Source organism: Miniopterus schreibersii (genome assembly GCF_964146895.1).
Source record: "Miniopterus schreibersii genome assembly, chromosome: 21".
Taxonomy (NCBI): Eukaryota; Metazoa; Chordata; class Mammalia; order Chiroptera; family Miniopteridae; genus Miniopterus; species Miniopterus schreibersii.
The window spans coordinates 15,389,850-15,414,154 of NC_138123.1; the positions used below are offsets into that span (position 1 = coordinate 15,389,850).

Below are 24,305 nucleotides of genomic sequence, written 5' to 3' on the forward strand. Positions count from 1 at the left end.
CTGTGAAGGGGAGCACTTCCCTTCTGCGCTATCAGCCACAGCCATGGCAATAGCTCGCTCACCCAGCAATGGTCAAGAACCCATATAGGTCAGTGCTCTTAGTAACTGTTTAAAGCTCTTGAGTATCTGAACTATTTTTCTTTTAATTATTTTTATTAAAGTCTTCCACAAATGTCTTATCCCACCTTCTTAACAAAATACAATATTAATTGAATGCTTCAAAATCATTAGGACTCATGATTCTATTGTAGTGAAGTTAAGTAAAACTTCATTTCCCTGCAGTCACCAGAGCGCAGTCTGAGACAGTGGAAAGAGCAGACTTTGCAGCTGTAACTGGAATCAAGTGATAGCTATGTTATTATGGGGCCTTGGGTAAACCATTTAATTCTATGAATGCTGGTTTCTGCACATCTAAAATGAGGGCTTAGAATTATCAACTCTGAAGGTTGCTTTAAGCAAAAGTGAGGTCATATTTGCAGTGTGCAGAGCATAGTGGCCAGCAAGGAATAAGTGCTTGATAAATGGCAGTAATAGTCGTATTATTGTCATTATGACTAGACTAACATAAGTCTTTCTCTCCTCCATTTCTGTAGTCACTCCTTGCTACTCTTGGTGAGAAGCAATAATTTTTTCCCTTCTTGCTATAGCTCTCCAATTTGCTGCTTCTAATATTCTATGTTGGAGACCAGAAATATCACTCATTCTAAGTGCAGGAGATATTGGTGAATGCTATATGGTGTGGTCTACGGACCAGAAACTGGAATCAGCGCCACCTATGTGACTGTTAGGAATGCACATCCTCAGGTTCCACCCTGGGTCTACTGAACCAGAATGTATTGGGGGGGGGGGGGGGCAGGGATATGCATTTTAACATGCTCTCTAGCTGATTTTTTTGCATGCTAAAACTTGAAAAGCCCTCATAAAGAATGAATAGGCACTGAATGTATTGCTTTAGGGCATAGACTTTGTGGTAATAAAATAGCTTCACAGCTCAGAAGTTTCTCCTAGTTATTTCTGGATTTTGGCCAGAGGGCTAAACGATTCTGTTCCAAAGAGCTGGTAAAATGACTATATTTGAAAACGTTTCAGAATGATGCATAATTATTTTTAAAAATAGGCATTTGCTATAAAATTAATTAAAACATGGCCTTAAAATAGTATAATAAAAGGCCATAAAATATGTCAAGAAGAATGGAAATGCCCTGGGAGAGCAGTGGAACTGGAGATCAGGGCCTTCTATCTCGTCCTATCTGCCATAGCCCTATCTTGCCTGCAGAGTTTAACAGCCTGTAGTGCGGCCTGAGACAAGACTGTGGGGCTGACAGCACAGCAACACCTCAGCGTGGGACAGGCCAGCATCAGGAAAGGGTGACACTGGCCAGTGCACAACCAGGACACACCCCAACTTCTTCTCTATGACAGCAGAGATGAGGTAGTCTGTTAGGAGTAAACTGGAAGGTAGCAAAGACTGTAAGCTTACAGACTTGAACATACTTGCTATGAAGGCAGAAGAGGGAATTAATTCTGAAATACAGAATTATAGGGCAGCCAGCATGAAGGCCAGTGACAGTTGGAGACTTGTAATGGCAGGAATCCACAGCAATGACTTTCTCTAGCAGCTTTTGGCAGTGTGAGGATGGTTAGATTGAGGCAAGGGTAGGGTTTTTCAGGTCAAAAATGCCAAAAACGCCTAGGACAAGGAAACTGAAGACAGTGTTGAGAAAAATACTGGCTAAGGGATCTAGGCTGGAGGAGGAAAACAGGCAGACGGGGACTTGGGACGGATGGAGGAGCCAGAAGACAGGAGCCTGCTACTGAGGAGTGGGACACAAGTCTCCAAGGTGGGGAGCACTCCTGCTGCTGCTGAAGACCAGGACAGATGCACGCATACTGGCAGGCAAAGCTGAGGGGAAGGTCACCTGAGTCAATGACCACGAGGCTGGAGTGCTGATGGCCACTCACATGGCCAGTGAAGTTACTTAGAATGTTGAGTTCAGGTAGGAAGGAGAAAGTAGGCCAAACAGAGCTCTGAAGATGGTGGGAAATAAACCAGAAGCTTAAAGACAAATGACCAGGGTTAGAGGGACAGAGAGCTGCAGAACAGGACAGCGCAAGCCCCATCGGTTCCCTAAGTTCTCCTGAGCATCTCCTGCTAGACTGGGAGTCACCGATACCACAACGCAGAGAAATGGATCCCTTACACAGACTCCGAAACGTCTGAGTTTGACCTTCCCCTTGCTTAGCCTGGGCGTCAGGCCGGGCTGCAATGCTGATGCAGACACCCGAGTCTCTCGCCACGACCGGAACGGGGGGGAGGCTGTGCTCTCACGTGCACCATCCTACCTTCAGGCGCAGCAGTGAAGCCCGACTGGCCGGCTGCCCTCAGCGCGGGCCTGGGGGCAGCCCTTCCTGCGCTGCTGGAGCGCCGCAGGTGCACGATCGACTCCACCTTCTCCCGGAAGATCTTGCCATCTAGAATAAAAAAAATTTTTGAGACAGTAAAACTTTAAAAAAGGATAAAACAAAAATGTAACTTTCAAAGCAGATCATCAAATACAAATTCTTCCAGAACAGAAGGTGCTCAAAGAGAAAACTGTGGCGTACTTCATACTGATCACATCTGAGCTGGGTGCCAGCCACCTCGCTCTAAGCTTTTGTGGACCACTGTCCTTGGGTTCCTGCCATACTTAGTCATCCTACAGCTGAAGAGCTACCTGCTTATTTTATGTTGATCTGGCTTCTCTGAGGAGCTGCCCTCCTCTTCATTCCCTGAGGAAAGGACTGTCTTATATTTTTATGTCTCCTTCAAGGTCCAAAACGACTCCAAAATTGAAGCCTACAGCTTAATCTTCCTTCCTGAACTTCATACTTACAAATTCAACTGCTTCATTTCTTCAATGCAATACAAATGCAACGAATCTAAACCTGAACTGTCTCTCTGCCCTAAAGTCACTCCTGCTCTGTTCCCTGGTTTGGGGAAACACCCATTTTCCATGCAGAGACTTGGGGCCACCTTGGGCCACGACCTTCCTTCACCCACAAGTCAGGTTCCAGGCTCTACTGACTGGATTCCCTGTTTCCTGAGCTCCTCTCATCCCCTGCAGTCCTATAGTACAGGCTCTTACCACCTCCGACCTGGATTATTGTCACAGATTCTGAACGGTTCTTGTGATGGACATGTGGTCATCTTCAAATCCTCATGGCTACCAGTATTCTAGCAAAGTCAGTCCCTGCTTAAAACCCTCCAGCGCCTCTCTGCTGCCTCCTCACCACTCTGGGACAAGCAGCTTATCTACAAGAATCTCCAGGATCTGTCCCCAGGCCCATTTCCAGCCTGTTTTCTTCCATTACACTTTAGCAACTCCTAGTTCTCACAGCTCCCTGTCAAGCTGTTTGCTCTGCCTGGGCAGCCCTTCTCTTCAACTCCTAATTGCCCTTTAAGACTCAGAGCAGGCATCACCTCCTCAGGAAACATCCCCTCACCATGCTCTCTGTTACCAGAGAACAAAATGTTTGTATCACTGTGCTTTCCACACAGTGTAACTATCTGTTTATGTCTCTCCCCCCTCTTTCAGGCTGTAATCTCCTTAAGGGAGGAGACCATATTTTACTCATCTTTGCAATTACCCTGCTCCCAAGATCATGATGGTACTTTAATCACTAAATGTGTGCTGAACCTAACACAAAGTCACGCTGCTCACTTCACTTGGATTTTTACTGCTGCTGAATATTACATTCCTTCAATGGCTGTTTTACAACCATTTTCCTAAGGTACTATCTAGCTTTCTCATAGGTGTGGTCTTGCTGGCTTTCTCGCCACATTACATTTTACTAGTTCCTTAGAAGTCTGACTAGTTCATCTTTCTCTTACACCGATGACTCTTTCTCACTGCTCTCTCAACAGCATTATTACCAACAGTTCTATCCTTAGCTTCTGTTTCCTTCTCGCTCTCTCCACTTTTCTTCAGGGGTCTCATCTAAGAACTTCGACCCACTTCTATGGAGGTAGTTTCTCCCTCCTGAATTTTATTGCAATAATTTACTTAAACCACACATCTCTTTGCTTAAAACAAAGAGACACAACACACAAACCCTTCAATGACCCCTAACTAGAACACTACAAGTTCAAATTCTTACATCCAGGGACTCAATTAGAGAAAAAATAAATGATGGTCCCAAACTATATTTATATTATTTCTCACTACTCCTTATAGATCCTCTTTACTTAGGTAACATTCATTATTCTTTATTTCTTATTTCTATTTTTCCTCCCTTTACATCATTCTCTTCACCTGGAATGCTAATTCTGCAATCACCTATCAAATTCTACCTAAATTCCTCAGTGTCAGATATGTAAGCTATTAAATCTTCTCTTTCCACAGCTGTCAGATGGAACCTCACTCCTCCAAGATCCAGTCAGTTCTTCTGTTGTATCTATTAGGTACTTACCAAGTCTGTTTCCTACTGTGGTTATCTGAGTTATGTCTCCTCTCTCCTCTTGGTGTTTAAGCTCTCTGAAGGCAGAGACCATGTCTGGTTCATTTCAGAGCCCTCTGCCCTGCCCCAACTGTGGTATGCAATTAGGGCAATTTCTATTACACAGGCCACCCAATGAATAGCAAACAAACGGGATGAAGTGAGAAGAAAACACGAGAATGGAGACAGCTGAGACCTAACAAAAATGATTATACTCACCTATGTGCAAAGAAAAGTAGAAGTTTGTGGGGTTGTGGCAAACGTAAGTATTAGTAGGAGGGTGAACTGCTAACAGGAAATTGAAGATAACTGTCAATAATTCCAAATCTGGAGGAGATCCAAGGACTTCTGCTATGATTTTCACAAATGATCTGCAGACCTCTCGGGACATGGATGTAAGCTGCCCCTCCTTGTGTTCCTGAAAAACCAGAATCAGACTCTCCATAGATTGAAAGAGAACTATCGACTTAATTAACATTTTTCATTTAAGCTAGACAGTCCTTTTATGACAGAGCTGTGCCGATTTGCTTCTCCAGTCTGACCACATTCACCATTACACTGAGTTGCTATTTCTCGATTCAAGGACTTCCGCTATTAAAAACTCTTTAAGCCCTGGATGGTTTTGCTCAGTGGTTAGAGAGTCAGCCCACGGACTGTAGGGTCTCAGGTTTGATTCCAGCCAAGGGCACTTAACTCAGTTGCAGGCTTGATCCCCAGCCCCAGTCGGGGAGCATTCCAGAGGCAACTAATCATTGTGTCTCTCTCACATCGATGTTTCTCTCTCTCTCTCCCCCTTCCACTCTCTCTGAAAAGTAATGGAAAAAATATCCTTGGGAAAGGATTAAAAAGAAAAGATTATTAAAAAAAACAACTCACTAAAACCAATGGCAATTTAATTCTAGCCCACTTATCCTAACTAAGCTGTCTTCCAGTGTTGCCACGCAGGATTCAATCTGCCAAGGTTTGCATCCTGGCTCCTCCGCTCACTAGCTGCATGGCCCTGGACAGTTACTAACTCCAAGCCTCACAGTATCACACGGGAACACCGTGATCCTAGTGTTACTCTACGGGCTGTATGAAGAATAAATGATGTAAGCTCTCAGAACAGTGCCTCACATGCAAATGTTACTACCGCCGGTACTCCTGTCACTGCTGTCATCACCACTTCTGCTACTACAGAATCTGAGGGAACATTTTTGGTAGACAAAACTAATGACATTCACACAGCATGCCCAGTTTATAAAGCACTTTTTCACAGCAACTCTGAGAGGTTTGATCCCTGATTTCTGGAACATGAAGGCTCAGAGTGGTTATGTATCCGACAACTTAAACCACACAGAAAACATGACTCAGACTCAGACCTCTGCCATCTTCCTGCTGTGTCGCCTGCTGCCGGAATAATGGGATCTGGCAAACTGCCAGGTAATTACTAAAAGTAAAGATGAGTATAAATCAATTATACTCTAAATTCTTCCTCCCCAGTGGGCAGCAGCTCTAGATGGAAGGCTATGGGAGTTACACATCCTCACCTTCCCTCTCCCAAACCCAAACATGTATCTCAACACCCACTCCTCAACACTCACTCCGCATCCTGCTAAATCAGAAACCTGAGATCTACCTGGTAACTTTGAAACAGTTCAGCCTGAGTCTATGGAAGAAGCACAAAACCCCCTGCCAAGGCATCACAGCTGCCAGTGGCCACGCCAGCAGAACTCAGGCCTCCAGGTCTCCTGATTTCCAGTGCAGTGTTATTTCTGCTACAACCAGCTGCCCTTGCTCTAAATCGTGCCCTTCTACTGCCCCAAATCTCCTAGTCACAACCTTCGTCATTCATGCCTGAGTCCATCCCAGCCTATGTTTCTTCAATCCTGCCCTCTCTACTGACTCCTTACGAACAGTCACTAGTATCCTATTTCATTTAAAAAAAAAATCCCTGAACTTGACCTATTGAGACCCTTTCATTAATATTGTTTCTCTTTCCTTTTGCTGCTGGACCTTTCAGTCATCATTTATTCTCACCACCTCCCATGATTCCACTGCACACGCCTCCTTAAGTCCCAGACATCAGGCTCATCTTCACCTGAAACCCTGCCAGCCACTCAGCACAGCCAAGCCGACGGCCCCTCATGTCTACTTGTTCTTTGAACTTTCTCCATTATTTGGTGTAGAAACCACCTCTTTCCAGGCAGGTTCTCTCTCAAGGACTCTTTCTCCATCTCTTTCTATAGCTCCTGTGTCCTTCACACCCTGAAATGGGTGTTTCCTGAGGGGCAGGACCTCTCACTACACTTGTTTATATTTAGTGCCTTTCTACCCCACAGCTTCGCTCTTTGCTAGTGCAGACCCATCCCAACCTTGCTCCAGTCCTCTCCCCACTTCCAACCCTGCCCATCTCAGTGCCTGGTGGTCACTGCCACTGGACATCCACTGTAATCTCAAATGCAGAGGGTATAAATGACAAAATGGCATGTTTCATTCTTCTTTCTTGGATGGTGCTATCATTCCTCCAGTCTCCCAGTGGGAAATTTTACATGATAGATTTGGGTCTCCTGCAGCTTCTATGTATTTGTCCTCGTTTTACAGTCCATTCTCATCACCCAGGGCCAGGTCTCTACACTCCACTCATGAACCAAAGGAACTGCCTCACGTCCAATATGCCACCATTGTTACGCTCCTTCAATACTGAGATACCTTAAAGGCAATGACTCAGTTCACTTCTTCATATACACCCCACAGCACCCGACATAAAGCTATTCTTAATAAATGTCAATTTGATAACAGACTCTTTGAATGAAGGAAGGTAAAGAAACACACTTTTCAGGAAAAGGACTGGCATCTGGATTTTTCTAGCATTTTAGAAACAATATGGAAGTGAGATTATATGCTGAAATGTCTAAATTTATGTGTTACTGTCTGAAATGGAAAGACTGAATATCAACTTCACACTGTCAGACAAACTCGCTGAAAAACGGCCAAGTTTCTAGGTGGATATACAAAGCAAGTCACTTAGAGGACTACTGATGTACAAATATCATAAAAGGTTCAGTAAACAAGGGGCGTTCGAGAGCTGTATCACAGGCCTGAAGACAGCAGTCTCATTTACACAGGGGCTGAGAACAACAAGAAAGTGTTTTTGGGTTTTTTTTAGGATCCATTCATTCACTAAATACTGGGCGTGGCAAAAGTAGGTTTATAGTTGTTCGTATGGAGAGTACAGTAATTAATACATAGTAATACAAGAATAAACTCTGTGTTTCTCGTACTTACAACTGTAAACCTGTATGTGCCAGGCACTGTGGTTACCATGTGATCAACAAAAACATTACCCCTGCCCTCAGGAGGTCTACAGAGGGAAATAAACCATGATGTCATAATCAACGTAAAGCTAACAAATCGTGTGTGTGCAGAGAGCGAGGGGAGAAAGGGGGAAGGGCAGGCTGTACTTGTCATGTAAAGAACGTGGAAGGAGGACTGGTTAGCAGTGATCGGTGATCGTGCCTCAAACAAGTTAAACTTTCACTGTTGTCCATGGTCAAGAGACTACACAATTATTATCATCTGAAACATAAAGAAACATCTCAGAAATTCAGTAGTTGTTACTCTTTTGTAACTGAGTTAGGTACAAGGACAGTGTGAAGATGAAGCTGTAAGAGGCAGGGGTTGAAAAACTCTTAAACTATTTGCTGAAAAAAGGGATTGGGGGGGGGCAGGAAAAGAGAAAAATTCCACTGACAAAAATTTAAGTCCATAATACTGAGTTATTAAACAGAAGTAACTGCAAAAGTATCTCCCCAAGTGAAACTACATGGAAAGTACCTGCAAAACCTGACAAGTCAGTAGAAAGTGATGAACGACTCGCGCTTTCAGTAACTGCTTAATGTTGAACATCTGCTGGAGGTGGTCTGCTCGGATGAGCACTTCCAGAGCCGCTAGCAGAGTTTCCCAAACACCTGGCTGTATAAATAAACACACACACCAGTTAGCCCAGGGCTGCTGAAGAACATGCTGTGCACTTTCTTGAAGGCAGGCATATGTCAGTTCCCCACTGTGTAAGAATCCAGGTCAAAGATTAAACCTGTCCGAAAGTCCATCTTCATTCCCAGGCTATTTTGCTGTCGATGTATCAGTCCTACACACTTACACTGGATGCAATATGGCATTAGGTGCTTTAGAGCAGTAACCTTCCTGTGGCATTAAAGGATGGATAGATTTTTAAAAAGTGAACTATCTTGAAACTTACTCAATATAGAGAAACACCTTTCAATGTAATTGACAATTTATTTCAAAAAGCATTATTAAAAATGTATAAACTTCAATGCTAATTTGTGTATACAGCATTTAATCAAATACTTTTAGAACAAATTGTACTAAATTGAAAAAAGTCACTGACAATGTGAAAATTCTGCATTTTTGGATTAATTTACTTCTAAGCCCAAATAATAGAATTCTCTGCACAATTATACACTGTGCCTCTTCAAACAGTAGTTCATCCTTTTAAGGTGCCTTAAAATTCTCCTCTCAAAGTATCCAGTATTGAAGCAGTAATTTGTTCTGGTCTCCAGGAGAATGATTAGATGAATATTTAAAAGTACACAGCTCTCTGTGCAGCAAAGGAAACAATCAACAGAGTGAAAAGGCAACCTAGGGTCCTGGCGGGAGTGGCTCAGTGCTTAGAGCAATGGCCCTCACACCAAAGGGTCTCGGGTTCAATTCCTGTACCTGGGTTGCAGGTTCCATCCCCTGCCCCGGTCAGGGCATGTGCAGGAGGCAACCAATCAATGTGTCACATGCGTGTTCTTGTTTCTCTCTCTCTCTCTGTCTCTCTGTCTCTCTCCGCCCCTCCTTCTCTCACTCCCTTCTGCTCTCTGGATGGGTAAGGATTAACAAAACAAAACAAAAAGGAAACAGAGCAAAACAAAAAAACCGGCAACCTAGGAATGGGAGAAAATATTTCAAAACCATATACCAGATAAGGGATTAATATCCAGAATATATAAAGAACTCCCCAAATCCAATAACCAAAAAAATCAAATAATCCAATTAAAAAAATGAGCAAAGGACTCGAGTGGACATCTTTACAAAAAAATACATACAAATGGCCAACAGGTACATGAAAAGATGCTCATCATTACTAATTATCAGGGAATGAAAATCGAAACCAAAATAAGATGTCACCTCACACCCAAAAAAACGGCTACTATCAAAAACAAAAACAGAAGATCACAATTGTTGGCAGGATGGAGAGAAAGTGGAACCCTTGCACATTGTTGGTGGGATGGTAAAATAATGCAGCTCTTACAGAAAATAGTACGAAGATGCCTCACAAAATTAAAATAGACCACTATATGATTCAGCAATCCCACTTCTGGGTTTACATATTCAAAAGAACAAAACAGAATCCTGAAGAGACATTTGCACACCCATGTACACTGCAGCATTATGCACAACAGTCAAGATGTGGAAGCAGCCCAAATGTTCCTGACAGGTGAATGGATAAAGGAAACGCGGTGTATACACACAATGGAACACTTTCCATTCTTACAAAGGGAAGAAATCTTGTCATATGCTACAACATAGATGAACCTTGAGGACATAATGCTAAGTGAGGCAAACCAGTCACAAAATGAAGCATCTAAAGTAATGAAACTCATAGAAACAGAAAGTAGAATGGTAGTTGCCAGGGACTAGAGGAAAGGAGAAATGGGGAGTTAGTGTTCAATGGGCACAGGTTCGTCAAGCAACATGAGAAGGTTCTAGAGACATGCTGTGGGACAAAGTGTATGCAGTCAACACTGTACAGTATGCTTAAATGTCATAAAAAATAAGTACATGCCTCTGCTTTGTTCCATATCTTCCAGTCAAGCAATAGCTCCTCGAGCAGTTTAACATCTTGGATTATGGCTTTAGACTCCACATCTACCTTAAACTCTCCATTCTCGTTGTTCTGAAGGATATCTTCACCACAGCAACCTTCGAGAAGGGTCTATGGAAAATCAGCATCAACACAAGATGCGTTAATAATCGATTCATTCTCAAATTCAACAGAAACATGAATCTTCCAATCTCAGCCATTGTAACAGTGAACTCAAAGGAGAGCTGGTGAATCAGTTGACCTCACAGAGTACCTTTAATTTCCTTTGCAAAACGATTCTAATAATTAGAAAAACACAAACTTCTAAATATTTGTACATGATTACTCAGTTTCAAATCTGGGTAAAGTAAACCACATTCCGTTTTTATTTTTAAAATTAAAATCTGTTAGGCTACAAACCTTTCCCCAAAAGGTCAGGATTCATGCCACGAGTGTTCAGACCTCGACAGTTCCCAGGGTTTGGGAGCTGGGGCACAGGGAGGGCCAGGGGCTTGTTTTAGTGCTAGGCCCTCGGAAAGAAATGCTTTCACAAGGTTGCTAACTGCTTTTAGCTAGAAAGGTATTTAAATATGTGATGACAGCTGGATCGTAGTAAGAGCCAATATGGCTTTAGAACAAGCCCTACAGCAGTGTGACCTCACGGAAATGCTTAGCATGAGGCATCTGAAGAACTGTGGAAGCCGAAGCAACAGTGTCTCTGAGGGTCTCAGAGGATGAGGTGCCAGCCTAGGAGACATCTCTGGGCTCATCCGGGCCTAAAATTCTACTAGTTTTTCTCTCTTACTCTTCTAAAATGTTTTAAATAAAATAAAAATGTAATTATTTAAATGATGGGAAAAACCAGAAGAGTACTGTAGCTTCATTAAATTTACACTGTTGTGACTCCTTCACTTAATGGAGAAAGCAGCACACTGCACGTGAAGCTATGAGAATAAACTTCATGAGGACGTACCTTCAACATATGAAAGCCAACAGCGCATTTCTGCTTGATCAACACCTGATGAATCATGGAAAGCCCGTCACAATTTCCTAACTCATGTATTCTCTGCTGGTTGTATTTAATTAATGACAGTATAACTCTCAGTGCTAATGCTTGAGTTTCTTCACAATCACTGAGTTCCACAACCTAAAAAAAAAAGGGGGGTATGTTTTCTTGATTTGTTGAGAGTAAAAATGTAACGTGTGATTATCTACCATTAGGTAATCAATCCACCAGTTTCATTTGAAAGTTTATTTTTTATTGCTCGCACCCTGTAATTATTTAAGAATTATAAATAAACAAAACTGAAAGACAACCCCCATGCTCTTCAGTCTCTAAAATAATAAATGAACTAAAATAAAATTAACAACCTTAAAAGTCAGTAGCATTTTATTACTGATATAAAATGTCAGCAAAATGCCTCAGATTTTTGCTGATGAGCCAGTCAACAAACAGGCTCTGGCTGGTGCTGTGCGATAAAGAGGAGTAAAGGCATGACACCTGCCTCCGTGGGCACACTGTTCAGTCTAAAGAGACGTATGTACAGAGGCCATGGATTGTGCCTTGTCTGTCAATTCAGCCGACACTTTCTCACAATTACTCCATGTGAGAAACATACACCATCAGGATAAAAAGCAAAGGAGAATGAGACGCTATAAATTCCTCCAGGGCACACAAGGACGCTTACAAAAGAGAAGATGGCCTGGAAAGAGCAAAGTCCTGGAAAGCAGGGATAGGTGGGTGGCTGCAGGTGGGAGACAGTCGGGAGAAGGAAGGTAAAAGTCTAAACTGGAAGTTTTCAGCTCATCTAGGACGCAGCAGGTTGCCGATTTTGCTGAATGGTGGAGATTAGGCTTAAAAGCTGGTCTATGCAGTAAGGATTTTAAGGAGGCTGACTTTCATTTTTGTAGGGGAGGAGGAAAGATACAGAACAGTGTTTCTAAGCTTTAAATGTGAAAACATACTTTGAAGTCTTAAATATATGTGAGATAAAAAATTAACCATTTTCTCTAAGGATCTAGTCACTGAGTAGCAGTGACCGTAACAAAATTACATTCAATAACTTGACAAAAGAGGAAGAACTAAGAGTACACATTTTGAAATTGTACAAGCTATAAAAGAAGATCACAAAATGATCTGGAGCTAAATGAAGAGCTTTTACTTTTAAAACACTAGGGGAATCTTCAACTAGATATTCAAAGCAAAAAAAAAAAAAAAGGTTTGAAAAAGGCAGAGGAGGGAAAGAAAAGACAGCTTAGGGTATGGTGAGCCAAATGCTAGCAGAATATTTATTATAACAGTAATAACAACAACACTGATATGTCCCTTACTGCAAAATTATCAAAAGTGGTTCCATTAAAGAAAGGAAGCCAGGTAGGGAGACTGTGAAAATGTGCGGAAGTTATACTTAGGGATATGATTCTGAAAATGAAGGTGCTCAGGGCCGCTTTCATTAACAAGGATACGAGTCCCAGGAAGTAGATGGTTCACAGCAAAGTGACAGCGTCTGCATCCCCTACTCTGGATCTCAACCACCCCTGAAACAGTCCATGCACTGACTGCCTCACCATGTCAGGAAAGGTGCTCGCCTGCCCCCAAATAATGGAATGAAACAGAAAATTAAACAATTTAGGTTAATATAATTGTACTCATAGCAGGAGTTAAACTTCTTATATTTCTCCTCTTTAAAAAAACATTTCAAACCCAAATAAATTAAATTGTTTTTATACTTATTTGTTGACCCTTGTTTTTCCCTGTACAGCTGGAAACTTCAAGGAGAAAACATTTCATAAACCTTAAAGCACACGCTATACTGTCACTGCAGCATTCATTCTTTTCTTACAGGCAATTTCAGTCTTATAATTTAACAGTTAAGGGTTCTAATTACATTTCGAGATAAAAGAAAACTCCTAAAATCTTCATGAATTAAAAGAAACTTTAAACATCTGTGGCAGAACGCTTGATGACACTTTAAATATGTGATTTTTTTTAAAATATGTTTTTATTGATTTTAGAGAGGGAGGAAGGGGGAGAGGGGGAGAGAGAAAAAAACATCAATGTGAGAGAGAAACTTCAATCAGCTGCCCCCTGTACACACCCCAATCAGGGATCAAACCCACAACCTGGGTATATGCCCTGACCGGGAATCGAACTGGTGACCTTCTGGTGCATGGGACAACGCTCAATCAACTGAGCCACACTGGCCAAGGCATGCGATTTTTTTTATCTTAAAAATTGATGTATAGCTTTTTTGTAATAAAAAAGAAACCCTAAAATTTATCAATAATAAAAAGTTTTTCTTTAGATAAAATTAAAAGCAATGACTCTTACCCTAGCAAAGAGAAAAACGAATATCCCAGTTCCCCCGATCTCGTGCAGAATGCCTTGGATAGTTTTACATTCAGTAGGCTGGAGATTCTTTAGATGATGAAATTCCAATGAGATGCTCTGCACATCTTTTGAGCTGAAGGGTCTCTGAGAGAGCTGGGCCTTCACTTGACCTTTAAGTCTAATAACCGGCTCATAGATGGTGTACTGAGCAGGACAGCACGTTGTATAAACAACAGAAAGGCTTTCCTGAAACACAAATATTTCCCCTCAGTAATGAGATAAAGTTCAAAAAGTTATCGACTACAAGCAAATACTCCAAAGTAAAAAGACACCTAAATCTTTTTCTTCATTTTAAAAGAGACGGATGCTACACTACACAAAGGTGGACACGAGCCGTAAGGTGACTCCCCAGAGGAACAGATGTGCATTTAGCAGTGATCAACAGTATAAACCACAGTGAAGCTGAGAGGTTCCAGCTTTGATTGTTTTAAATAAACATAAGTTATACTTACTATTACCATTAACAACAGCTAACTCTTATACCACACCCATTACATGCCAGGCACTGTTCTAGGAACATAAATATTAACTGGTCTTTACAACCCTATGAGATGGGACCAATGTACTCAATATTTTCCTTTCAATTTGCTCATGGGCTTGAATTTAAAAGTGACTCTACACACATGCAATATACAGGCGATATATTATAGAATTATACTTGAAATGTATATAATTTTATTAACCAATGTCACCCCAATAAATTTAATAAAATTAAACAAAATAAAAGCCACTCTAAGATCAGATATTGCTTTGTATTAGAATAAAATCCCAGACTATCAGTCCACCTAACTAAAACTGAATAGAACTTTCAATATTTCTCCCCTGCAGAGAGTAGTTTCTATCAGCTTCTGGCTCCCTGTCAAGCTTGTATTAACTAGTCAACCCCTCCACTCACTGATATACCCCAGGACCCCCTGCGGGAGCCTGAATCCACACACAGTACCGAACCCTATATACACTGTGTTTTTCCTATACATACATTCCTATGATAAAGTTTAATTTATAAATGAGGCACAGTAAGAGGCTAACAATAACTAATAATAAAATAGAACACTCATAACAATACACCGCAGTGAAAGTTATGTAAATGGTTTGGGGCCATCATTATGTAAAATAAGGGTGCCGTGAACACAGCACTGCAACACTGCGACAGTCCAGTCGACAGTCGACATGATCACCCCGGTGACTAACTGTAGGGAACATCTATAGCGGAGGCACTGGGCAGAGGGATGATTCACCCCCCGGACAGCACAGAGCCGGACTGTGAGAGATTTCATCATGCTACTCAGCATGGGGCGCAATTTAAAACTTATGAATTGTTTAGTTTGGGAATTTTCCATTTAATATTTTTGGACAGGGGCTGACTGTAGGTAACTAAAACTGAGAAAGTGAAACTGTGGATGGGGGAAGGGGGCGACTACTTTAAAAATTCTGGTAAATTTAAAATGCAGAATGCACCAGGAGGAGCCCAGGCTTAGGAAAACCATGAACTGCCCACCAGTGTCTTCTCGCAGAGGCCTTGGGGCCTTGGGCCTCGGTCGTTTTCAACCTTGGCGAGGTAAGGGCAGTTTGATCACACACCATCTAGCATATCTGCATATACCAGCTAAACGGACTATGACGTCTCCTGTAGATCATTATGCTGGGAAAGCAAACTTCATACCTGTGTGGTTTTTGTCAGAAACCTGACCGGATGCCAGCATGCCTGAACAAGTCCCACCTGACCCCACCTTGCCAGGAGGCACCATCGCAGCCTGACTGCTCACTCAGGACCTCAGGACCCCAAACTACTGAATCAGGCCTAAAATATTTGCTTCCTAAAAAACTTTCACATAAAACCCATAGAATTTTAATTTGTGATAATTTATGTTGAATTTTACAACTTACATATTGTATCTTCTTTTGAGGCAAAATAAAAGGATTAAGGAAAAGTTTTTTTGCTGTGTGAAAACAAATGGATTAACTAAAAACGAGAGTTGTTGTTCCCACTTGAACAAGGCTTATATGAGCTCCTTAGTCTCATGTGTGGTCCCAAACCAGCTGCATTGGCACCACCTGGAAATTCGTTAAAAATGCAAATTCTTGGCCACACTTCAGTCATCCTGACTCTGAAACTGGCCCGGCAACCCATGTTCTAACAAGGCCTCTGTGCAACTCTGAGGCTCGCTCAGGTTGAGGCCCGATTCCCTGAGGCTTGTTTTCTGAGTGTGGGGCAGTTCTTTGTTGTATGACGCTGCCAGGGCCTGACCTCAGACCTTCAGTTTCCATCCGCATCCACATCTGTTTACACAGATACATATTTAACACTGCCCAAGACTTACACATGTTTTACAAAATATCTGTACTAGGAATTTCTTCTTTACTTTGATCAAATATTACAGCTTTAATATATAATTTATTTTGATTGTGAAATATACACCTCATTAACAACAAAATACATTCCAAAACAGTAGCCTCCTTCAGTAAATCTCTCTGCCCTATAAGTGCACCTCTCATCAGAAGCAAGTCAAAGAGAAACACAGTTTGAGATGGCCACGTCTACCAGTTTGTAGTAGATCTTCTAAGACTATGAAGGCTCAGTTTTCTAGCTGCTATAATGAAAAAATCCTTCACAAGCTCCTAAAGTGTATGCTAGAATAAAATATTAGAATAATATATAAAAAGCAATCTGAAAGACCCCTATAAGCAGAGTTAGCAATATTTTGAAAGCAAAATTCCTAGTTGTTACTTATATTAAAAAATAAATGGGCAAAGGACCTGAATAGACACTTCTCCAAAGAGGACACACAGATGGCCAATAGACATGAAAAAAATGCTCAATGTCACGAATTATCAGAGAGATGCAAATTAAAATTACAACGAAGTATTACCTCACACCTGCCACAATAAATCAACAAACAACAAGTGCTGGCGAGGATGTGGAGAAAAGGGAACACAAGTACACTGCTGGTGGGAATGCAGACTGGTGCAGCCACTATGGAAAACAGTATGAAGCTTCCTCAAAAAATTTAGACCCAGAGATCCCACTTCTGGGAATATATCCTAAGAATTCTGAAACACCAATCAGAAATAATATATGTACCCCTATGTTCATAGCAGCGCAATTTACAATAGCCAAGATTTGGAAAATCTGGAAACAGCCCAAGTGCCCATCAGTAGATGAGTGGATAAAAAAGCTGTGGGACATTTACACCATGGAATACTATGCAGCTATAAAAAAGAAACTCTTACTCTTTGCAACGGCATGGATGAACCTGGAGAGTATTATGCTAAATGGAATAAGCCAGTCAGAGAAAGACAAGTATCACATGATCTCACTTATATGTGGAATCTAATAAACAAAATAAACTGAGGAACAAAATAGGACCAGAAGCATAGATACATGGAAGAGACTGACAGATTTCAGAGGGCAAGGGGGTGGGGGAGGACTGAAGAGATTAGCCAAAGAACACATATGCATATATGCATAGCCCATGGACACAGACAATCATGTGGTGAAGACTGGGTGGGGGAGCTGGGTGGAAGGGTCAAAGGGGGAAAAATGGGGGACATCTGTAATAGTATCAACAATAAAAGAGAGTGAAAGAGAGAGAGAGGAGAAGGAAGCCATATGAATAGTGAGAGTAAGAATATCCCAGAATGTCCGTCATCTAAAGAATGGATAAAGAAAACATGCTACATCCATACAATGGAATATCATTCAACCATAAAAAATAAAGTACTGATTCCTGTACAACATGGATGAGCACTGAAAACATGCTGAATGAAAGAAGCCAGTCAACAAAGACCACATATTATATGATTCCATTTATATGAAATGTCCAGAATAGGCAAATCCAGAGAGATAGAAAGATCAGTGGTTGCCAGGGGCTAGAAGGAGGCAAAAACGGGGGAGACTGCTAATGGTTATAGGGTTTCTCTTCAAGCTCTTCATGCACTGGAGTTAGAGACTAGTGATGGTTGCACAATCTTATAATTACACCAAAGCCCACAAAATGTACACTTTAAAAGGGTGAATTTTAGTCATGTGAATTATATATTAATTAAAAGACACTCAAAGGGCTCCCCAAATTGGAAAAAAAAAAGAATATTCTAAAATCTGAATATATGTAATTAAATCAATATAAAACCTAGCATTTATTATTAATATGGAAAGGAGCTATAATAAGCAATATTTTTAAGCTAACATGTTATATTTTCACTATATCATACACATTTTTTTGAATGATACATATAAACTGAACAAAATTTAGTAAACACAGTTCCAAGGAAAAAGGGATGAAAATTTGAAACCTGAAAACAAATTCTGAAGTCAAAGTATTTTAATTTTTTTCAGGAAAAAAACACCACATTCTAAAGAAAGAAAATGTTGAGAAACAAAAAGGAGAAACATTAGAAATCTAATTCACAGCTAGTTACACATTCAAGAAACAAACACATGTACAGTTACTATAAAGTTAAACATAAAATGAAAACTTACAATTAAGAGACCAATGTCCACATCTTTCTTGGTCATAAAAAGTTCTCTGATTTGTTCACACTGCAAAATGTCTTTATTAATATATTTGGAGTAGTCATTCACAGGCTGGCCGTATTTACACGGCATTATAGATGTATGGTTGGGTCCACATGCATATAGATAAAAGGCCTCTTGTGAACCAATCTTAGCTCCTGAAAAGGGAAAAAACAAAGGTACCTATTTAAAACATTCTGACCAGAATTTTCCACAAAAAACAAGAAACCAAGAATTTTTTATGCCAGATTCTTTTAGTTGTTCACTATATTTTATAAAATTGATTAAAGCCTCAATTTCCAAATGGATGAATGATGAATTAATATATAGAAAGTTAGCTCTTGATAAAATAGCATCATAAAGTTTCTATTTGCTCCTTAAACTAGAAAACAGGGCCGGGAGCTTGTTTTGTTTTGTTTTGTTTTTCAGTAAATGAACAGTATAGCTCAGGAAATTCCTCTTTAAAATGACAGGGGAATCGGTATCTTCATTCCTTCCATCCGTCTACTCAATAAACACTGTCTGGATGCTACTATGTGTCAGGTTTAGTGATGTATTTTTTTAAATCATATATTTTATTTTTCTCTAAATTTTGGATTTTTATAGACTATACTAAAATTATAAAAGAGACAACCATTCTAAGTTTACCTGTCAAAATACTGCATTTTCCAGGATTACAAAATAAAGTTGACATAACATAAGCTTCTTTTGGGGGGTAGTGACTAGGAAGTACACCACTGCATTACATGTATATTTCAATTATAAGAAACATCTAGATTATAGAAATGTTAAAATATTTTAAAAGTCATCTTGAAATCTAGGCAATACAGTGCTTATTAAGTACAAGTAAAGAAACAGGGATTACTGTTTCACCCAGGATAATTTACTTAGTTTAATACTTGTTAACTGAAAGAATTAGGAAATTCTTTGAAGGGGAAAAGTATACCATTGAAGAGCAGTAAATTTCCCAGGTCCCATTTTCCAGCCAACTGCAAAAACTCTTCTTGGGATGATAAACAATGGCCGATCATGCAAAATGTTTTATTGCTATCAGATGACAAACTTGTTTTTCTTGGAATCATAAAATCCAAAGTAACATCAGGTTTCCTACATTAAAACAAAGTTAAATCAATTACTTCAGTGAGGACTAAGTACTAAGTATTTTTAAAGTAAGAGTGCTTAGTAATGGGAAATTCTTGACCAATTTTCTTGGTTCAGTATCAAACAGTTGGTAAAGTGGAGAAAGAGAACTGATTCTGTTGTCTTGGTCAAAGGTACTGGCTGTCCACATGCCCCAGAAACGGGAGCAGAACGGAGGTGCCTGGGGATCCTGCACCAGGCCACAGGAAGTGATGAAGTGACCTAACATATGCAAGTTTTCTGTGTCATGTGACTTCTGCATATGCACCTTCCTGGTTTACAAGTACAACCCAACCACCTTCCCCGAATTTTACCAAGATGTCTTGGTAAACAATTCCTAAAATCTCAGGTCCTCTATGAGGCCTTCAAAGACTATTCAGAGAGAAAAAATCACTTCTTCAGGTTTTGCTCTGACCAGCCATGGAAATGCCAGTGCTGTTTTGCATTTTCTGTTTATTTCAATGCTAAGTCATTATGGAGCTTTTGACTGTCTCTTGTTTTCACAGGAATCCTTATAGGAAAAGGTAAACTAAGGCTTTCTCATGGGTTGAGACCCATGATGGGAGGGCTTCCTCATCTAGTCGAGACTGCAGATCATCAGGCTCTACCCCTATTTTAGGAACGTTTTAAACTCCCTATGAAGATAATGAAGGTAAGTGTGTGACTAAGATAAAGACTTAGAATAAACTAATCTGGTTAGCTCTTAAAGAGGAATTCCACTTTGGTATATATTTATTTAAAAACTTTCCCTAAGGCTTTGTGTTTCATATTTAACATAAATTTAACTATTTATAGAAATACTTTTTAATAAAGGAAATATGTGAGATAACTTCTTTTTTTAATTGATGTTTAAATGACAACATGAAAGAGAACTTGCATTACATGCCTCTCTCTTTCTCGCTCACCAAATAAATGGCCATGACTGAGACACTACTGACCCCTAGTGGCAGTATGATAATACAGTTTTTAAGGGTGACGAGACATTGCATGATCAGTGCAAGATGAATTCAACAAACACTAAGTCTCTACTATACCATATATTCCTATGAGATTTGTGTGCTTTTCATTAAACAAATTAATATAAAATATTAGTAAGTTGTTTTTCAGTGTCATTATATACTATTAAAATGGCCTCTTAAAATGTATTATTTGTAGAAATTATTCTAATGTTTCTGAAAGTGATAAAGGTAGTGTCAAATTTTAATCAACAGAACAATGTATTTGTCCTTGGTCACTTGCTCATTGCTCTATTAACAGATGAAGTCATTAACTTGTATCAAATGGCAAAAAAGCTCCTTCGAGGCAATGCAGACACAAGTGGGCGGGTGAAAAATGGTGGGTGGGAATCAAGAGACTGCTCACTAACCTCAGAAATGTCCATAGTGAGCACTGAACTCTCTCTGAACATGCCCACCGACTAGCTCATGAGTCCTATACCTGTCAGCAGGCCTGCTTCCGAAAGGCTGTAGGGTCAGTGAAAGCTAGGGTTTAAACGAGTGGGCTCGCTCTGGGGTCAGGGTCGAGGTTCAACTTTCAGCTGCACCCTTACTGGTTCCATGACCTTGGGTCAGTGACTTTCTCCACTCCGGGCCTCAGGTGCCTCACGTGTAAAACAGGACAATGCATCTGCTCGCAGTGCTGATGGGAGGGCGTCGGGCACATGCTGAGAGTTCAGGAAATGAGGAGAGAGGCCAGGGGAGAGGCCCTCTACCCACAGCCACATCACCAGCTCTAACCTGTCAAACCAACTTAAGTTTCTGAAAACAAATTTAGTATTGGCTGCAGCTGCCATTCAGGCTTAGGCAGTTGTGAAGACTGAGAATGTCTCAGAAAATAATTTATTTAGAATACAGAAATTAAGTTTCAATGGTGTGTTTTCATGTATTTTAATGAATAAACAAAACGAAGCCCTTGATTTTATTTCCAAAATGAAGCCCTTGATTTTGTTCCTTCCTGTGGCTGACACCTGGACTAGCTACCCTACAGCCATCACAGCCGTCTGCCCCTCCTCCCTCTAGTGCTGCAGCCACTCCTTTAGTCTCCAAAGGCCTTTCCTCCACCTGGATGCTCGGCCTCCCTCCTGCTCATGACACCTCCAGCTCCTCCTCCAGCATCAGCCTGAATAATCTGTTCCTGGAGAGGCCTTCCCTGACCCACCTCTCTGAAGCAGCAGACCTGATATTTTCTGTCTCGGATCCTGTTTGTTACCTTCATGGTATTTGTCACAATTTGTATGTTTTCATTTAACTGTTCACTTATTGTCTGCTTCCTCACTAGACTGTGAGGTCCAGAAGGCACTGCACATGGCTGCCCTGTTTACCACTGCACCCAGGCTAACAGCATGTGTTCAGTACACACATAGAAACATGTGCTGGAGCCCAGCCAGGCGTGGCTCAGCGGTTGAGCATCAACCTGTGATCCAGAAGATTGCAGTTCAACTCCCGGTAAGGGCACATGCCTGGGTTTTGGGTTTGATCCCTAGTAGGGGGCGTGCAGGAGGCAGCCGATCAAGCAATGACTCTCTCATCATTGATGTTTCTCTCTCTCTCCCTCTCTTTTCCTCTCTCTGAAATCAATAAAGACATTAAAAAAAAAATGTGCTGGATGAACACATGAATGAATAAAAAGAGGCTAATTTGTGCAAAGGATATATTCTATATTTCTGTGGTCTAATCTACTTGCAAGGGGTTTTTGACAGAACTGGAAGATAATGTATATAAAGTACTTAGCAAAAGATCTGCAACACAACTGGTACGCAATGCTTTATGGTCCATTCGATTAAGTCCAGACTCCCCATCGTAGCATTCAGACAGCTTGGCCACGCCCACTTATTTTTCCTTCTCATTATTCAACTCAGACTCTCCCTTCCAAGCCAGTTCGACCCTTTCCCAGGCCACACTAGTTTCCAATTTGTATCCCCTTTCATGGAATTTCGTTCAATAAAGTACTTCCCAACTCTCACAAATCCAAGATACCTTGTAGCTTTCTCAGGGTTACACCTTACATTAAGATATTCCAGAAAATGTTTCTTATTAACTTGACCCATAATTCTCCTGGTCAGTAAACATCCTGTAGTACTCCCTACACCTGAATCTGTCGCCTGGTATGTTTCTAGGGCACTATCCTATCACTTGATATATCAGCTTCTCTTTTTCTTTAGTCATCCTAATTTCTTTTGAATCCCTGATTTTAATTTAGGTATTAGCCTTATTAGTCACTTAATTTAAATAATCTTTCTGGATTAATTTTATAATATATGTGCTTGAAGAACCAAACTATAGTTCTTTGATCTAACATATATTCCACATAAATATCTAAATGTCCAGATTTCTGTGTTGCTCCCTCAAACCCACATATTAATTTTCAACAATTACTTCTATGGGAAATTACTTTTGTATGGAAGTGATAAATAGGGAAATACTGAACTCTGACCTATGTTCCTATATTAATATATAGTAAATTTTATCTGTAGTTTTCTGCAATCTGTTTTAGAAGCTGTAGCAGACTAACCTTAAAATTGTGAGTTCAATAAGTATTTACGAAAAATGTTTCATACCTCTGTCCAGAGACCCATATGGAGATTTCCCCATGCATATTCTTTTTCCCCTGGGGCTGCTGTAGGTAGGTGAGTACTAAATGTTGCCATTTGCTTGGGAGGAAAACATTCTCCAATGATTCCGCCTGAGCTAGTAAAACAGCTTTTGCATCATCATTTGAATCCACGCACACACTACAGAGGAGAGAAAGGTACAGGCTGAACACATGGAATTTCAGATCTCAATATTGACGCAAGTATAACAACAGTAACTGTGGATATTTAAGGGAGATTTAAAACCAGTTCTATTTCTAAACTAACTTGAAAAGTCCATAGGTCCTTGTTTTACACCATAATCTGTTTAGTTATTTTATTATATCATTACCTCAATCATGAAACACAGTAGATTAGGTTCATTTGCTAGTGTTAATAACTTAGGCAATAATTTTCAGAATTCAATTTGCAAAAAAAATTTATCATTGCTATTGCCCTTTTAGAAATTACAATGCAATATTTGGTTCACACAAAAATTAATACGTGTTGTACACAAATGTCCAAATGCCACGATGCGTTGGAGGTCTAACCTACTTTGAGGAATTGCTGAGAGAATTAGGATATAATATATACACAGTACCTAGTAACCTTTATAACCTTTACAAAGCATATATCCCTAAATAACATTGTTTACTTAGTTTTAAGTTTTATAAAAAATAGTTTCATACTATTCTTACTCAATACAAATAAAAGACTTGTATCTATACTAGTTAACAAAGGAGGTAGGAAAAAGGGACAAGATAGCAAGATCTTAAGCTTATTAGATAATGGCTATTAAATATATAATCTGCATGGAAAATGGCTATCTGATTTAACACCTTGAGATCATTGCAACCTGACAGAATACTTCCATAGATAGGACCTAAGTATGGATCTGATTTAAAATCTGAGAATATAATTTTCTTTAGAGTTTAATTATAGATTTTTAGGTAGAATATATTGTTAAAAAGGTGGTATTTAAATCTTTTTAAAAAACTGCTGTAACGCTCATTATTAGTAGATTTCATACTTCTGTCTCTTACATAAACTACTTAAATACATGATCTACCCATGGGGTTGGGGGTAATCCATACCGGAAGATGAACGTGCCAGTGTGGGGATCTGCCCACACTTGGATCATCAACGCTTTGGATCCCAATGAAATCATGTGAATACAGCCTCCTTCTATGAGTCTTTCACCAGGATTCATGTACTCTGCACCTTCTGGCCTGTCGCTCTCTATGATAAAAAGATGTTAGAATGATCAGTAAAGCAGTGGATAAAAACTGAGTAGAAAGTGAATTTAAAAGAATACAAAGCATGATTGTTTATTTGTAGTAAATTATTTACCCAGAATGTCTCAACA

General features: G+C 40.2%; 1 protein-coding gene across 1 annotated transcript in view; it reads right to left on the reverse strand.

Moving 5' to 3' along the window:
- Positions 1-24,305, reverse strand: part of LYST (lysosomal trafficking regulator) — a 162,893-nt gene that overhangs the window by 74,918 nt on the left and 63,670 nt on the right. The window contains exons 13-22 of the mRNA XM_081124037.1: positions 24,034-24,178; positions 22,928-23,101; positions 19,178-19,338; positions 18,199-18,389; positions 13,659-13,904; positions 11,301-11,474; positions 10,310-10,459; positions 8,293-8,430; positions 4,696-4,894; positions 2,344-2,472 (exon numbers count right to left, since the gene is read on the reverse strand). Of these exons, the coding sequence (XP_080980163.1) occupies positions 2,344-2,472; positions 4,696-4,894; positions 8,293-8,430; positions 10,310-10,459; positions 11,301-11,474; positions 13,659-13,904; positions 18,199-18,389; positions 19,178-19,338; positions 22,928-23,101; positions 24,034-24,178 (1,707 nt within the window). The remainder of the gene's footprint in view (positions 1-2,343; positions 2,473-4,695; positions 4,895-8,292; positions 8,431-10,309; positions 10,460-11,300; positions 11,475-13,658; positions 13,905-18,198; positions 18,390-19,177; positions 19,339-22,927; positions 23,102-24,033; positions 24,179-24,305) is intronic.